We start from the raw sequence: 18491 nt of genomic DNA on the forward strand, positions 1-18491 counted from the left end.
TTATCACAGCATTTCACTAAATGAGTTTGCAATATTTTTTTTTTCCATTCTTATTGAATGCACTTGTGGCAAAGCTCAGCAGTTCTTTGTCTGGTAGTGGCACAGAAATCGTGATGTCCAAGGGGTTTTGTAGTAGTGTCTTGGACATGTTCAGATTCAGATGCTCAAGTGTTTTATATAAACTTGTGTGCTGCACAGGCGCCTGTATGATAAAAGGGAAAGTGCTTCATTATTTTCTGTAACATTTGCACTAAACAGACAGGGCAACAGACCCATCACAGGGTTTCTACACAGCTGGACATCAGAATAATAAGAGGCATAAGAAAGTTTTGTACAGTCCCAGTCCTGTGTAGTTTTGGTGCTGAGAGACTGTGCACTCCAAATATCCACCAAATACAAGCGATGTTATCTTATAGCTAAAGGTACAAAACATTGAGCGATAGGGAATACCTCATAGCTGAGATCTGGATAAATGTGTGGAAACCCTGTCATCTGTCATTAATGACTAAGCGTTAGGGTTAGTAACAGTATCAGTAAAGTGGTACTATTGTTTGTGTCTGCTCTAAAACGTGGCTACACATCCCTGGGTAGTGTTTTGGTGTGTGTTTGAGTTCATTTTTGTATTTTTTTTTTTTTTATTTTAAATCAGTCCTAACTCTATGATCATGTTGGAAAAGACTGACCTGATGGCTTGCTCTGGTCTTGCCAGCTGTGTTCCATGCTTTGTGTATTTATACCATGTTATACAGAAATATGGCTGTCTAATACCTTACTAAAAGTAAAATGTAAAGAGAACTTTGTTCATATAAAAACTAGTACTGCTTTGCCTCATCCATTCACTTTCAGTATCTGCTGCAGGTCAGTGGCACCGACACTGCCAAGGTTAAGGCTTCAGTTCTCACTGCAGCCACCCATGTTAAATATATTTACCTCCACCACACCCACCCCTTGTTCTGCTCCACACAAAGGCCTTCAGTCAGTCTCTGTGACCCTTATTGCAACATTATTTTTCTAGTTAATATCATCAGAGTGGCTGCAGTGAAACTGAAGGCTCATTCCTCTGCCTATACAGCAGAAGACTGTGCAATGACACATGAGCTCAGAACCAACAAGATTACACAACAAACAAACTTTATTAGCATGTTATAAACAGAACAGCATCTTCGGTCCCCCTTGTAGAATAAGATGGTTTGTGCTGATCACATCCTTCTTGCTTTTCGTGGGCGGCATCCGTTGTGTGGCACAGGAGTGTTGTCGGTGATGGACACCACCTCCAGTCCTCCCATTGTCAAACCTTTGATTGCAGACTACACAACAGGGAGAAACTCAGTCATTAATTAATTAACCTCACAGGAAAAGAATACCAGGGTATTTGCAGGTCCTTTCAAGTAAACTATCTGCATTTAAAGCCTTATAAGATATTAAAAAAATCTTAAATTACTCAATAGAGGTCATATGTTCTCCCCATGCAGTGACAGATTTCTTTATGTTGCATGCCCACTGTCACATTAATGCACAACAGTGTAATGTGCTAAATGTATTTTATTATCGTTACTGCCTTACTAATGCTGTTGGACTTGTTTTCCCATAATAATTTATCTCCTGTTGTCCTTTTTCTTACTCGCCCATTTATAGTCGCAGAAAGAAATTATTTTAATTGGTCTTGAATTCAATTCTAGTTGCCTTTCTGAAACCTGCATATGAACCGGCTGCCTTAAATTCATGACAATATTGTACATAATGGGAAGAATGTCCTGCAGCAAGATAAATAACACAATTAAAATGAGTAAAGAAACAAAATGTATATAACTGTGTACAGGCAGGGATGGTAGCATATACTGAAGCTTCATCAATTTAAATTTAAAATGTTTATAACTCCCATTACAATGATATAAGACCAAGTTTGCGATTGAAATAAATATGAAAAGAAAGAAACTGTCGAGGTATCAGAATGTAGTTCTCCATAACTGTGCTCATTTCTCCATGGGGAAAAAAAAACTGAGAACCAAGACATCACAACAAAGTGAGACCTCTAAAATTGAATCTTAGATTTCAAAAGGTAGAATGGCTATACTGGATGCCTTTTAAAGCCTTAAGGTTGGGCAGTATAAATTAAGATAAGACTTTTCAAAAGACCTGCAGACACCCCAGGATGTAATCACAACAGCATGAACAGACAATAATAGTCCAAATTAAAAAAAAAAAAAAAAAAAAAAAAAAAAAAAGATATTCTTCTCCTCACCAGGCGTCCAGGACCAAGACCTTTGACCACAACACGAACGAATGTCACTCCTTTTGCTGTGGCTTTCTGTTCAGGGGAAGAAAAAGAGATCAATAATTGCATTTGTAGTCTGAGCCAGCAACAATTTTAGGCCTGAGTGATATGGACAAAATCAAATATCACAGTATCCTTGACCAATTACCTCCATATTGTGGCAAAATGATTCACACAATGATGTTTTTCCTCGATCATGAGGATATGATGGTCAAGCAGGTCGAGGCACATAATAACACACCTACTCCACAAAATTGCATCCCTTTACTGTCATGCAGCCTTAAAAACCAGGAAGAGACAACACTTGTGCCAAATCATGATATCCACAATCCACATATCAAGTTTCATATCACCACACTGATGTAATGTCGACATGGCACTCAGCCCTAAGTGACCTTAACATGAGAATAAGCTGCCGTTCCTAGATCACCACCTGCACAGTTAATCCAATAATAATGAGGTGCCCAATAATAATGAATGTTGAACGGTGGAGCAGACTAACTCACCAGACACAGACTAACATTAGCCAGCATTAGTGACAGAGTGCATTATTTTTTTAAATGTGGTTATCAAGCTTAGACATTTTGTGCTGAAGCCAAAACGACCAAGGACTGCGGAGGCAACAAATCAGACGGTTGCATAACCACGCAACCCCATCTGCTTGTGTGATGAAACACTATGATAAAACACGTAATTTCCCCTGTGTTTATTACAAGGAGGAACCGGTGTGACCTTAACCGTATTAAACAGCAGCCTTCATAAATAAGGGCACAGCAAAGCCTAAATGAGTACTTAACACCAGCTGCTCCACTTTGTCACTGAGTCCTTAGTGATGGCAGTTTATTTGCAGCTGAGCAGAACATTTAATATTCATGAATTACATGATTTTACACAAACTGGAGGAGCGATTGTATACGGGTAGTGAGGCTCCTGTAGGAGTGCAGCAGAGGCCTACTAGTTAGACAGACTCTCATATTATGAGGTGGGCAACAAAAGTATCTTGTCCAAGTGTTTTTGGGCAAAACACTTAACCCCCTCTCAGCTCACTCATTCTAAACTGTGAAAGTAAAATGTTGTGATGATCTTACCGCAGCAGCAGAGATGGCTGCGGTCTGAGCGGCGATGGGTGTTGATTTCTTGATATTCTTGAAGCCTTCTGTTCCACACGACGTCCTGACCATAGACAAGCCGGCGCTGTCCGTCACCTGGATGTGTGTGCTGTTACAGAAGAGCACAGTTTACTGGGTCACTGGCTCCAAACAAAAATTTATTCCCACGTTTGGGGTGGGAATAAATTAAGTTGAAATACAATGTCCCCCTGAACAATTTATATGCATGGTACACTTCAATCAGTCATCTGTGAATAAATACCATAGCTGAGGAAACTCTCTGCTCTGCAGTGAGCATTATCAAATGCAAAACAAAGACAAATCACCCTAGCTTATGTTACACCCAGATAAAGGAAAAACAAGCCTATCCTGGGGCAAGGTGCGTTCCTCCACGCTGAAAAACACTCAGCAGGAATGCTTAGGTATTATTTGGCAAGGACACCGCGTCCCTCTGCTTTCTCTGCAGGGGAGCTGACTGGCTGGGAGGCACGGCTTGATCCTGTCTGGTGGAGTGCAGTGGTGTTTCTTTATTACAAACAGCTTTCATCCTGGTAAAAGTCTTCATCACTGACATCTTCATTTGGTTCGGTTAGCCTGTCATACAAATCAAGACTCTAGCCAATTAACCACCCACAAAACACTATGTAGCTGGGACTTGCTTTCTATCCAACTTAATAAACAATTTTAATAACCATTGTGTATTATCCATTTCAAAAATGTGCCTCTCATTGGAAAAATGTTGATTTCAGCATCCGTTTCTGGTCATCGAGTATTCAGTTAATATCCCCTATTACTAGACATAATAGAAATAATAGACAGATGTCAACATCAAGTCTCAGAAAGTGGGATTCATGCTTCTTTTTTAAAAATTCACTCACTGGGGCAGAAACATGAGGGTTATTGTGACTGATGCCTGTATGAAGCTCCATGTGACTACATGGAAAAACCAGGCTACAGTGTCTGCTTATTACAATGCTGTGTGTTAAGTTGTATAATACCAACACTATTTAGGAATTCAATTTCCATGTAATACATTTACAATGGGTTCAGGCTAAAGTGACAAGTTAAATGCATGCTGTTCTGTCTTCCTCTGTTATCGGAGAGACAGCCACATCAAACTGCATGCTGACATTTGTCAATTTAATGATGTCTGTCTCACCAGCAGATACACAGACAGACAGCACGCCCAGTGTCTGTGTTGTTCTGTGTGCACGCGTCTCTCTCCCCTCTCTTAGGTTGGCAGCCACGCCTACCTCAGCGCCCTGCTGTGCCATAATCCTGCTACTTGTTGCCAGGCCATTTTTATTGTTTTGATTTCATGTCATCGATTATTTGAACAAATAATTGCCCACTCAGCACCCACTGCACTCCTAACCGGCCTGGCAGGGTTTTCCCTCTGCCTGTGATCCTTCACAACAGTTCTTCCATTTTTTTTTTTTTTTTGTTAGTTTGTTTGTTTATTGTGTTTTTTTGGGAGCGGGGGTTCTTGCTCGCTATGAGGGTTCAGGTCAGGGTGGTGTCCTCTCAAAGTGTCTGCAAAGCCCTTTGATACTGTACCAGTGAGTAAAAGCTCCAAATAAACTTGAATAATAAAATTATTTTAGTGAGCTTTTGTTACACACACACACATATCTCTCTCTCTCATATATATATATATATATATATATATATATATATATATACCAATCAGTATCAATATCAATACCAATCAGTACCAATGACTGATTTCAAATTTAGCTGACATTCTACCCAAAATATGTTCCCACGTTGCAGTCTGACTATGTCTCATGATTACTAATTGAGGAAAATAAAACAGTGATGCACAAATGAGTGTCCCTATAACTGTACAGCCCCATCTTTCAGCCTATAATTTACAAACTCTTATTCTCTTTTTCCCCTCACATTTCAAGGCTTCCACTTACTTGTTGTACGTGGCTTTGATGTGAGCGATCGGTAACTCATCAAACTTCTTTCCACCCCATCTCAGTGGACTGTCCTGACCAGGCAATGGAGGATAATGGCTGAGGAGTAACACAGTGTCAAATCTCATCAGCAGCAGCAGCATCACTGGGCACTGAGCTGTACTTGTGGTCAGTAACACAGCACACAGGTGGAAACAGCGCACAGATCCAGACTAACAGCAGAAAGTGGTATGTGAGAGAAGTGCAGAAATAAATGGGGATGTGTTTACATACAGGTTGAGTGATATTATGTCACCTGAACTCTTTGGAGACTGTTGAAGAGTCTGTGGAGGATGGTGTGCTCTCCTGCAGCCTGACAGCACTGGAGCACACGGCTCGCTGCAGCCCGCTGGGCCCCCATCTGCACACACACACACACAGTCAACATCAGTCAGTCACTTTCTGTCACTGGAGTGGGAAATCTCCACCAACCACACACACATGCATGTCTGTGTTGGGTGAGTTAGTCCACACTAAAGGTAACAAAGCCCCATTTGGAGTCATATTGTGCTTTAAATACCAGGTTGGCTGATAACAGGCAGAGAGGCTGGTGCACGGGTTGATAAATACATTTACACACATGCACAAGATACTTAAATACACGCTATAAAACAGTTACTTAACATTTTAATACATTTAGTTAGCATGGATTAACAGTTTCCTGGAGGTAACATTAGCACAGATGCTACACGGGAAACAACCTTCTCATCAAACACTTACATGGCGCTTCCTGCGTTCAGACAGCCAGCTATGTGCCGGCACACTGTGCCCACAGAGCTAACAAACAAACAATTTAATTTATACATGTTTCACCAGTTTGGTAAACAGCTGCCTTTCTACCACATTTTACACAACAAACGTGACATTGAGATTTACGCTAGTTCCGACCAGTCCATTTTGGGGAATTATTACTGGGAGATTAAAAAATTAAGTAAAATACCTTTGTTGCAACCACAGTTTTTATTAATATAAATAATGCGGATATCGAGAAAGTTCAAAACTTTAATTCACATAGGATAAGAAATAACACACATTTTGATTAAATAAGATGTCACAACTTACTTCACGCCCCCCCACCTTAGTCAGAATAGACTCGTCCTCTTGCGCACTGCACTTTGGGTAGATGTCAATAAAATGCTGCCTTCACGTGTCTCGTAAATCCAGGCTTCAATTTTCTTAAGTTGCAAATAAATGCCGCACACTGAAGCCACTTCACGCCGCCGTAAGTCGACGCAGTGATGAGTTACACATCATTTTTCTTGTGTCAGATAAAAGCACATAAAAAAGAAAGAAAAGCGGAAAATCCCTCACTTTTTTGTCACTTGTACCACTTTGTCGGGTGCTTTGACCGAACCACTATTGCCGGACTTTTTTGGACAGCACGTGAACGAAGCGGAGAAAGATGGCTGCCCCCTGTAGCAGGATGGCGAGCCGTCCTCTGTTACAGTTTCTTTATAGTTTTGGGAGGACCGGGGCTGGAAACACGGGGTTTCGGCGGGTCTCCGGCAGCTCTGCTCACCGTGCTGCTGTACAGGGCAGAAGTAAGGCGGACAGCGCGGCCTCTCCGTGGAGCCTGATGGCAGCCGTGTGTCTGCAGAGACTGCCCGTCATCTCGGCAGACCGCAGCCCCGTCGAGCAGCAGTTCACCCAGCTCATGTACCAGGTAGGTCTGCCTCCGACCTGCTGCCCGCACACCTGGCCGGTGTTCAACTAACTTTACTCAGTTAACAGTCACCATGAAGCTGACTGGTTAGAGCTGAGAAAGAAACTAAACACACCAACACGACAAGTGCCTGAAAATATGAGTAGGCATGACATAAGTTTAAGCCTGCATGTGTAGTGTACAGAACAAGGACACAAACTATAGTAGATGTGAAATTAAAGCATATACCCGTGGCTGTTAATTGACACCGCCTTAGTGACTTATAGTTTGACTCGCATCTGATTTAAATAAATTGAGTTGTGCCTCACGTATTCAAATTTTGCATGCATTTATTCGACCAATCAATTTTTATTCTATTATTATTATTATTATTGTTATTATTATTATTATTATTATTATTATTATTATTGTTATTGTTATTATTATTATTATTATTATTATTATTATTTGAAAATTCACGCTTAACAAATTCAGTCTCGGTCAAACTCTCTGCTGGCACTGGTTACTTTCCACAAATGACTGGGAAACGTTTGGACAATTAATTTGAGATCATTTCCAGCTGTTTAAACGTTTTCGACATGGGCATTAAAATCTCTGACAAAATGAAATTTGAAGCAAATTAGGAGCAATTACAGTTGTTTCGTAATTTATGTAATTGTGTGGTTTGATTATATGAGTTTGATCATTTAATGCGATTTTAATGAGTGACCACAAAATTGTGTGTTGTAGCCAGGCTTATATTTTGTTGGCTGGAGCTGTAGACCCTCAGATACTGTCTCTTCACCTGCTGTGATTTTAGATATATTGTAGAATAATGTTCAGCTATAGGACAGTACAATCTACATCACAGTTCATATTGTCCAGGAGCTGTCAGCAAATGACACACTGGACACCAACCAACAATGTCCACATCTGATTTGTGCATAAAGGTATGGACAAAGTGGTGAAGTTTGAAGCGGAGAGCTGCTCTGGTTTCATTTCAGATGGAGCTAGAGAAAAGCTTGCTGTCGGACCACGAGCTGCGGCTGCTGGAGGACGCTGAGAGAATGAGTCGCAGGCAGGCAGACGACTACGACTCTGACGAAGAGGAGGACCGCGGTGACCAGGAGATTGTTTTGGCTCAGGATCTTGAAGACTCCTGGGAGCAGAGGCTGAAGAGCTTCCAGCCAGCGCCGAGGGTCAGAGGTCAGTATGGATGATGGCTCATGAGAGGATGTTTGAAGCCTTAAAGAATATGTCATATGAATATGAGACGAAACTAAAAATCTTATGGGGAAATTGTGTTGGGTTGCAGGAGCAAATGGTAAAAAGATACAGCAACTAAAATTAAAATTATAGACACAAGCAGCCATTAGTGCAAGCCAAGGCTGTAGAGCAAAATGATTTGACAGAGAGAATATAATGAATCATCTTATGGAAAAGTTTTACTTCTGAATGATTGAACTTTGTCCTGTAACTGCAGGTGAGATATTGACCGACATATCACTGTTTGAAAAATTGTCAACTTGTCATTGCAAAACCAAATGTGCTCTGTAAACTGGAATGTGAAGTTTGGTGGTGTAACATTAACATCAAAGGGCAGGTATTTTCATGATTTTTGGCAGGTTTATATGATGAACTGGTTAGAAAATATGCCCGCCTTCCAGTTTGTGAAAGTTTCCCATCAGCTTCAGGTATCAGAGCTCTGCAATACACTGATTCAGGCAGATGAAACATGCTGCTGCGTTAAATTTTGTGGTGATTAAAGCATCTTTGTTGCAGGAAAAAAAAGTTGCTATTTGTAAGGTTCATAGTGGCATAACGGATTGTGTCCAAAAGAGCCCTGCCACACTTAGGGCTAATTTTAAATACGTCTGAAATTTGAGTGGAGAGCAATAAGTGTTTTGGATTTATATTGCAGTTAATGTTTGCACGTCTTTGCTGTCAAATTCATTTGCGCACCACAGCCAGTGGCTTGGATTTTCATGACTCTGGTTAATAACCATAAACTGGAGAGTCTGTATATGCTGTGTGCAATATTTTGTTGAGACTGCATCAACTTTTTGGGAGAAATAATGGAAAAAAAAAAAAAAAAAAAGATTTTGCATGAAATAGAAAATGGCAGAAAAAATGGTCATGGTGGAAATAATAGCTAGACTTTACCATAATGGTTATTCTCCAAAAAGTTGGTTGTTAGGAGGCACCATGAGCTAAATCTTTGTATTTTTTGTCGAATGAGTAGTGGAGGAGACTTGAAATATATCCACCAAATGTAATTTCTGTAGGATCACAGTCTCTGACGTTGTTTTAGGAAAGATGATGCGTCCTAACAAAAACAAATCAGTTTCAGCCCTACAGACTTGAATTCCTAATAATTAAACCTTGGTTATTAACATGCAAATAGCTCTATAAAACAATTTTTAAACACTAAAACATGTTTGGCACAATGTGCAAATGAATGTTTTTTTTAAATACCAGTAGAATTAATTGGGGAAAAGTGGGAACAGTGTGTATGATACATAATACATATGATACAAAAATATACTAGAAATATATATTGTATCAGATAGAAATGTTATGAAAATATGAATGGATATGTAATTCACAACAGTGAGAAGAATGTGGAGATGTGCAAAATATGCGTAATATTTACATTGGTAGACGTTCAGTAGCCATATGTCCAAAAAGTGTTGTAGATGTGCATTGTAAAAGACGGTTTCTCTTAAATATAATCAGTCTTGAGATGGACATAAAATGTGTTTTTGTCTGCTCTCAATAATATGATAGAAGTAGGAAATATATCAAATGTAGAATTTTTAAAAAAGTCTATCCACCCATTTTGTTGAGATTATTAATATCTTGTGAAATAATTAATATTTCCAGCCTTTAATCATCCTCCAATAATAAATCAAGTTAAAATAGCATGGAAAGGGAAAATGAAATCATCTAATGGTGTCAAAGTTCACCAGTTAGTGCATTTATGCCTGCAGGATGAGATCTGGAGGAAGCATTGCTTCATTTTGGGGTTGAGAGTCAGAATTTTTCGGCGCCATGGATACAGACCGCCATGCAGATCAGCCAGTTACACAGCCGGTTTTAATGAATATTACCAGGCAGGAAAATGACTTGTATTACTTTCACTGCTGATGTTTTTTGACATTCAGGAAATGTACTGGCTTCAGCTCACCTGATTTGCATTTTAGCTTTTGTGACATTAAAAGTTTGTGTAAAATCCACTTGACAGTTGTTAGAGTCATAGAGTAGTTACAGTGAAGCAGCTGACACTCCTGTCTGTTGCAGCTGATGTGCAGAGGAACTTGGCCTCTCTGGATCGCTGCCTGGACGACTCCCTGGTCCTGCTGGCAGAACAGCAGGTCGGCACAGAGAAGATGTGGCTGCTGCCTCAGACTCAGTGGCAGGAAGGAGAAAACCTGCGGCAGACAGCCGAGAGAGCGCTCGCCTCCCTCCCAGGTAACCTGCCAGGCACTGACACGAGTTTCCAAAGGTTAATACCAGTAGTTTTGTCTGGAAGTTGTCGGTAGCTGATTATTTTATGTTGATATTCGCTGTCTTTAAAAGGGACCACTTTTATGGCAGAATAATTTCAATTAAGTTTCCTTCAGAGTTTTATCTTTGTCAGGGTCGAGGAGCCTCTGAGACACCGTTCAGAGACTGTCATGAGACACTAAAACTCAAACTTATGACGCTATTTTAGTCCTAGCCGTTCTTTACGGCACGGTGACCCACCCCAGCTATTCATGCATTCATTACTATTTTAGGAAAAATTGATTTAAGAAATGTAACTCTTAATAATAATAATTAATAATATTAACATACCAATCTTTAGCCGGGGCTGGTTATGTTGATATGTATGATGTCTGTATTGTCAGGGATAAGGGATATTTTAATATCGTAATACGCAACTAAGTGTTGTCTTTTCCTGGTTTTAAAGGCTGACTTACAGAAAAGAAATGCATTTTTCTCATTTTGTTATACTCTTTTTAGCTGTTCTGTTATTTATCTCTACATAATTGATTATCATATTCACATTACTGAAGACTGTTTATCTATCTAAATCTACAATATCCCTAAAAAAAAAACAACAAGTAGAAATCATTCAGTCATTATTTCTAAAATCTGGAGTTTACATGGATATTACTGAGCTACAAATCAAATGTAAATATATTTGAATATCAGTAGAGAGGTATTTGTCATCCAAATAAAATCTAAGCTATTTTAAAGCTAAACCCCACAATTTAAAGACGCAAGTAGATAGATGTATTACTCGTATAACTAATGATGTTTTTAGTCTTGAAACATTACCCTAAAAAGTAATGAAACATGTTATCTTTGAAGAGTCACATTACTGCATTACTATTTTCATCATTTATGATCTTTTTGTTTTATCAGTGCAATCTAGGGTTCTCTGTCAGCTTTGCCTGCCCTACCCAGTGTCTGTCTTTACAGCCTGATCCAGAGCTAACAGAGCCACCCATGTGCTCATTATCAACTGTTGCTGCTTTATTAACTTCCACACTCTCCCTTTGCTCTATTCTTATCTGTATTCTGCTCTCCATTGCTGTAATGACCCAGTTTCACCACAAGGATCATTAAAGTTTGATCAAATCTAATCTAGAATAGCTATCTAAGTTGTACTTAAAACACAGTTATTATCCTCAACAAGGGGGTCACATCCCTGTTTAACCCTCCAACCAACTCCGATCCCTCACAAGCAGCATTTCAGATAAAATAATATTAATGGTATTGATCCTTTACAGGACACTGAGTAAAGCTGTCATGTCCAGAGTAACTTTCAGTGAGGTCAACAGTTGAATAATCTTCAGTTGCCAGATCACTTAACAATGTAAACAACCTGTATTAAAGAGGTGAAGGGTCAGAGGTCACAGCTGGCACACTGGACCTGCATGTTGCAGGGGCACCCGCCTTTACTCTGCCTCTGATTGGCTAACCCTAACCCTAACCTTAACCAAAGGCAATGATTACCAGCCAATCACAGGTGGCTAGGGTGGGGTATGCACGTCCAGTATGCCAATGTAGTCTCTCCCATGTGACCTGTGATATAATGACCATGGATGGTAGAAAAGTGCTGGGGAATAACACCAGAGCTGAGGAGAAAATGCAGAAGAGGTGTTTTAATTCTTTCTAGTCAGGCTTTGTTGACTGCTTCTCTGTTGGATGTAAATTGAATGCAGTTTCTCTGAATGAATCACTCCAAAACTCTGCCTGCTTCTTTGTTTTTTTTTTTTGTTTTTTTTTTTCTCTTTTCACCACCCAATGGAATCAGTTGCTTAAATGAAATGCTTGTAAGTAAGTTAAAAGGTTTCAGGACATTGCTCATAAACTTTTAATGTGCCAGCTCCATCAATCACCTCCCATTAAGACATTGTGCTTGACATTAACATACACACCAGCTGATGGGACCTTTTATCCAGAGCATTACATCCATTACAGCACCAGGAGGGGAACATTTTTAGTCTGGAGTTTTCTAACCCCCAACAGCATTGGTGCTTTGCTCTGCCTTTTGAACTATGCAAGACCACATTATTTAAACTACACTGAATGAAATGAACCTTTTTTGGCAAAACTGGGTTATGGCTAGGACTAGGCAATATAGATGAAATCATATCGCCCAAATCATAAATAGATGATTAGATGTGCTTTTATAAGATACAAATGAGTTTTCTAACAAACAGTCATTAGTGATGTGAATATGATGACCAGGCAGATACAGGCAAATAGGAGAACAACTAGAGCAGTAGCATAAATTCAGAAAATCACATCTGTACTCTAACGAAGCTCTCAAAGCCAGGAAAACATAACATTCATGTCATATCACCATATTATAAAATGCAAATTCTGTGGATCACTCAGTCACCTACAGTTTTCCTTTCATTTCTTACCTCTCAGTATATAAGAAAAATTAAGAGCAATCTGGTAATACAACAGACATTGATTATGGAGTGCTGCAGCAGATAAATAAAATACAGCTAGAGCATCACATCCTTTCAGTTTCACACCATTTAAAAGCATCTGGGTGCTCCAACTGGGTGCTCCAGCTGTAATAACTGAAAGGCATTTCTCCTCTTGCCGCAGCTGGTTTCAAGGCGACTTTCCTCGGCAACACCCCCTGCGGAGTTTACAAGTACAAACTGCCCAAAGCTGCCCGGACAGAGAGCTTGGTCGGAACCAAGCTGTTCTTCTTCAAAGCCATCCTGTCAGGCAGCAGTCCCTCTGCACCCTCAGACGCTCCTTTTCTGTGGGTGAGGAAAAGTGAACTGCAGGACTATCTGAAGCCGGCGTACCTTGAGAAGGTCAACCGCTTCATCCTCAACCTGTGATGGATAAACACAGAAGAGGGACACTGACGTCTGTCTGCAGAACAGCCTCTATAAAACCCAGAAAATCACTCTCTTCTCTCTATTGTCGTCGTTTCCATTAAAAATGTATTCATTTCATTGCTCTGTGGTATGAGAATTAAAATATTGTTTTTCTTCACATTGTGCATTGGTGTTAATTGGATATGGGAAGTTGTGGAGCCTTGGTGTACTGTAACATAATTGAATCCCAATGTAATCTTATAGATAAATAGCAAAGATCAAGAAAAAAAAATACATTGGGGCAGCCAGTAATAATTATTTTTAGTGACGACTAATTAATTCGTTTTTTTTTTTTTTGACTCATTCATTTAGTATATAAAGTGTGAAAAATGACATGCTCACAGGACATTAAGATAGTTGAAAGTGATGTCTACAAAGCGCCCGACCCAAACTATTAACATTATAATGACATGGAGAAAATTTAGCAAATCTGAGCATAATTGTGATGCTGCAATCAACAAAAATTTGAGATTTTTACTTGGTAAATGACTGAAATAAATATTAAAATTGTAATCGATTAATTTTATGCCAATTGGCTAACTGATTAATTGACTAAGTGTTTGAGCACTACATCAGTGGATTTAAGTGAGTTTGGAGGCCTGTCGGTTTTTGTGTTTGTTGCTGTTTCCAGCTGTAATTATTTGTTTGAGTGTGTGAATAGCACTGTGGAATGAACACATTATACTGTTAATAGCGGCATCTTGTTTTGAGTGCATACTTGATGCTCTACTCTGTGAGACTGGCAAGGCTGATGAGGGTGAACTCTGGCACCTCACAAGGTACATTCTCATTTTGTAACAGTAGATGGCAATATTTCCACACCAGCCACAAAGAGGCGCTGTGGCAAGCTCCCTAATTACACTTGTGTGGTGACCTCGGTGAGAGACTGCAGAGAGAGAGAGGGGGAGGGAGAGAGAGAGAGAGAGAGAGAGAGAGAGCTGTTCTGATCAACTTGGCTTCCTCTTACTCATACTGAAAATATCAGTCATCATCCTGAGCCTAATGCTCCTTTGGAATACAATAATTCTTCTTAGGTAAGAGCATTCTGATGTTCCTGACCCATTCTCTGCCTGGGATCAGCTGTTCCCTCCATGTGCGTTTGCAGAGACAAGGCGTTATTAATGTAGAAGACATCGGCCTCTGATCTTTCCATCTCTATTTTCAGGCTTTGCTAAAAGCCCATAGGCTAGATGATGCGTTGATGGCCAAAGCTGTTTGTGAGATTGGCTGAGTGCAACGCAGCCATGCTCTGACAGTAGGTGTGAGATGTGAAGGTCAAGGCATGCTGATAAGGCCATTTCCAACTGTCAGAAGAATTGGTCTGCACGAAGAGAAAGCGCTCAGGTCTATTGTTCTGCTGGCTGAGAACTGTTCCCTTCTGTCCTCATACCAGTTGCAGCACCTGGCAACACATCCAGGTAATCACAAGTCCAAAAAGAGCAGCATTCACTGCTTTCATTTCCCAAGGAAGTCTTACTAAAGCAGCCTTTCTGACATTTTAGTGAAAGTGGCCTCAATGTCAGAGAAGTGGTTGTGGTTGGAGAGCTGACAGTTTGAATCCTAGATCCGTCTGGAGGAAAGTGAATGGGTGATGCTATCCCCTCCCTCAGCAGCTGCGAAGGTGCCTATGAGCAAAGCGTTGAACCCCCAACTTCACCGGTGATGCTGCTCTGTGGCAAACAGCACAATATGGTGAACTGGGCAGCTCCATGTTTGAATGCTTGTACCGCATGAATATGAATCAGAATAACGAAACCTAAGGTTAAAAGAGGGAAAGGGAAAATATACTCAAATATGTTTCCTTATTTCTAAGAATGGTTAATTTATGCACAACTCTCTCCCCAGCCAAAAAGAAGAGAGAGAATTTTCTATCTGTGAACAGTCATTACTATTCTCTGTACACTTATATTGAGTGGTCTTCCTCTTTACAAGATGAACGGAGACTGAATTGCTGTGATGTATGAGACTAGCTTCCGTGTACAGAGCCCCGGAGAACAGATACTTTAGCACGAAAGCAGAGGAGGAGGATCACGGCTTCTCCTCACACCACAGTTGGCTCACCTCCTCTTCCTGTCGTAGCCTGGCCTACAGGCTACCTCTTCATTCAATTAGATAGCACATGATAGCGCCAGGGTAACAAATGTCAGAGAAAAGGTCTTGCAGTTTTTCGGCGCTGAAAAGGGTAAGACAGAGACAGCAAATGCCGAGGATGAGGAGCACAGGGCTGAAGGCAGGTTTGCAGCGCCCTGCTGCAGGTTAGCAAAGTGTAGCTGATAGATCAGAGGGGGTTACCACTGTTGCCCTCACTGTCTGCTGGTTTGTTGTTTACTCTTTTTGTAATATTTGTCTAATTCTGATTCTGATTTGACTTGTTTTGCTTTCATTTGTTTTCATTTTAACCCTATTCCTGCCACCCTTCCCAAAATCTCCTCCTTTTCCCCCCTTGTTGGCCTCTGGGTTTGGGTGGGGTGGGGGTTCTTTCCCACTAATAGGATTCAGGTCATGGGGTCATCTGATTTTCTGTAAACTGTGGGGCCTTCTAGATTGTAACAGTAATTAAGGACTCAATTTTCAGTCATGATGTAAAATCTATGTTCATGCGCCAGTTGAATTTTTGTCTTCACTCATGATCCTGTGGTATACAACAGACTAACAAAAACAGAGTTATGTGCTGAATTCCCAGTGGGACCATCGATGTTATAAATTGAAAGTTGGTCAACGCAAATTTCTGTTATGTAATAATAATTGTTATATAAATACTGTATCTAAAAATAAATGCAATGATTTGATATCCATTTGTCAGGACAGTGTGCATCCCAAATAGAGCACCCACAGTCAGACTCCTCCACAATGATTTGCCATTCTTATCTTTAGTATTATTATTATTATTATTATTATTATTATTATTATTGTTGTTGTTGTTGTTGTTATTATTGAAGACAAAGTCTGCCTTCAGAAAACAGAAAGCATCTGTAGGAAACAGGAGATCGCTGTTTAAAGGCAACCTGACTTAGTGAGAAAAAAGGGACTGCTCCAAATCTCAGCTCACAGAAAAAACACAGCAAACCCCCTCAACTATGTTTACACAGAGTGTCTTCTTTTATTTTATGCAAATCTCTTATGACTGAGTGGGATGTAAGAAGGCCAGCCGTTCACAGCAGCTTACCAAAAACACTTGATAAAGAGGCTTATTAAGACTCTTTATATAACGCACAACGAAATGCAGAAATATGCACGTAAAGGAGTAGTATTTTTTTTTTGTTAGATTACTTTATTGGCACTTCTGTTGTATTTGATAGTGTCAGGGGAGAGAGAGGCTGACATGCAGCAGAGGGCCTGTGCCGAACTCGAATGCAGTTCGCTGTGGTAAGGACTCGGCCTCGATGTGTGGTACGCGCTATACCAGGTGAGCCACCAGGGCACCCCAAAAGAGTCTTTTTAAATTTCTCAGCGTCTGCATCCCAATCAAGCAAAATCAAGATAAACATTTGAACATTTGTGTGGATGTGAAATAAGACAAAGTTATGCACATTTATTATAACATGGACACCATTTGTGTAGCTTTAAATAACAAATTGCTAATGTGTAAGTGGCTATAGCCATCCTAGCCCTGATGCAGGACCCTTTGGTAGGCTTTGATCGTATCGGCCCTTGACTCCATCAAAGGCTCCTACGCTGCTCCGTGGAGAATTCTCACTACAAAAGTCAGTGATGGCAGCCTCGACTTCTCCTTTGGTGCTGCACTTGCAAGCAATACGCCCACTGCTGTGTAAATGATCACATTTCCCATAATACGCTCTATAATTCACTTGTTTATATGAGGAAATATGTTCATGAAACATGTAAGACAGCATTGCTCATTTTTCACTCGATCGTGAACATGTTGCTTGGATTGGGGTATACCTGTCTTTAACAAAGCTTATTTGTACATATGAGGTTTAGCCTGTGTCAGTGCAGGGAAAAACACATTACACATTCTGTTTGGTCCGGTTAAATTCAGCGCAGGAACCTTTGGTAGAGCCAATAAAACCAAAACCTACCCAGGACTATAGCCACCACTGATGGCCTGTCGCATGCACCCGTTGCAGTGATTGTCCTCTTCATACTTGTTTTCTGTCGTCTTTGAACAAAGATCCCACCGGCAATGTTGATGAAAACCTACACAGGGTTAAATTAAATAAACAAATTAAATTTAAAAAATGAAAAAAATCACCTTGCCTCTCGGGGGTTCTGTATATCAGCCAAAGTTTAGCTAGCTAAGCAGGTACATTTTACAGCACAGCAGCAAACTACTCATTCATTCTTGCGGAAAATTTAACGGGCAAAGCTGATCACAGAATGACAATTTGCGTATGTAATGTGCACCCCGGTGTTTGCTTTTTGTTAGCAAAATAATTACTTGAGTTAGAAAGCAGCAGCAGCAGCGTTTAGTGGATCCCATCCCATTGAAGAGAGAAACGTGCGGATGAAAATGTCCAAGTTTTAAGCACCAGCTTTAAGCACAGACTGTGACAGGGATAATTACGTGAAAACCCCGTGTATTTTCCCCAGATGGGAATTGTGCTGGATGCAGAATTCCATATTTTGGCGAAGGTTTGCAGTCAGTGTTAAGCCTGACTTCTGGGACTTCAAGACCTATGCAGTTGGTCAACAGGGTTTCAAACATGCAACCTAACTCAACACCCACTATTACTATAACACCTAATAGGCTACTACCATGACATAACACAATAATACTGTCTTTGTGCTTCTCCAGCATGCAGTACTATTAGTGCCACAGCAGACTCAAAACCTGTGGTTGTATTTTTAGAATGCAACAAATACAGTATATGCTGCCGCGCTGAGGAGCCTCTAACAGGCAGAGTGGCAGACTGGGGGAGGAGATGGGAGGAGGCGTTGTATGCTGTGATGGCTGGGATCTGTGACAGAGTGGGGGGTGATGTGAGCCATATGAACCTGTAGTCTACTGTCCATCACAGCAGAGGGGCAACAACAGGGGCAGGCAAGCTGAGAAAAACAACAAAAAAAAAAACGATTTGGCAGCGACCCCCTTGCTCTTGCTGAGGTCCATCCTGTCGAAAAGAAGTGATTTCTTGGTATCCACTG

General features: G+C 40.5%; 2 protein-coding genes across 2 annotated transcripts; one reads left to right on the forward strand and one right to left on the reverse strand.

The window, feature by feature from the left end:
• Positions 1-1114: 1114 nt before the first annotated feature.
• On the reverse strand, positions 1115-6233 carry mrps11 (mitochondrial ribosomal protein S11). The gene is made up of 6 exons (XM_030079046.1): positions 6066-6233; positions 5602-5706; positions 5307-5405; positions 3364-3493; positions 2243-2308; positions 1115-1307 (listed from the first exon to the last, which is right to left on the reverse strand). The coding sequence occupies exons 1-6, from the start codon at positions 6149-6151 to the stop codon at positions 1200-1202; spliced, it is 594 nt and encodes a 197-aa protein (XP_029934906.1). The 5' UTR covers positions 6152-6233; the 3' UTR covers positions 1115-1199.
• Positions 6234-6535: 302 nt separating this feature from the next.
• mrpl46 (mitochondrial ribosomal protein L46) lies at positions 6536-13503 on the forward strand. Its single transcript, XM_030048586.1, has 4 exons — positions 6536-7008; positions 7992-8193; positions 10288-10458; positions 13102-13503. The coding sequence occupies exons 1-4, from the start codon at positions 6748-6750 to the stop codon at positions 13344-13346; spliced, it is 879 nt and encodes a 292-aa protein (XP_029904446.1). The 5' UTR covers positions 6536-6747; the 3' UTR covers positions 13347-13503.
• Positions 13504-18491: the final 4988 nt, after the last annotated feature.

The sequence above is a fragment of the Myripristis murdjan genome, chromosome 3, assembly GCF_902150065.1.
Source record: "Myripristis murdjan chromosome 3, fMyrMur1.1, whole genome shotgun sequence".
In the NCBI taxonomy this organism is placed as follows: domain Eukaryota; kingdom Metazoa; phylum Chordata; class Actinopteri; order Holocentriformes; family Holocentridae; genus Myripristis; species Myripristis murdjan.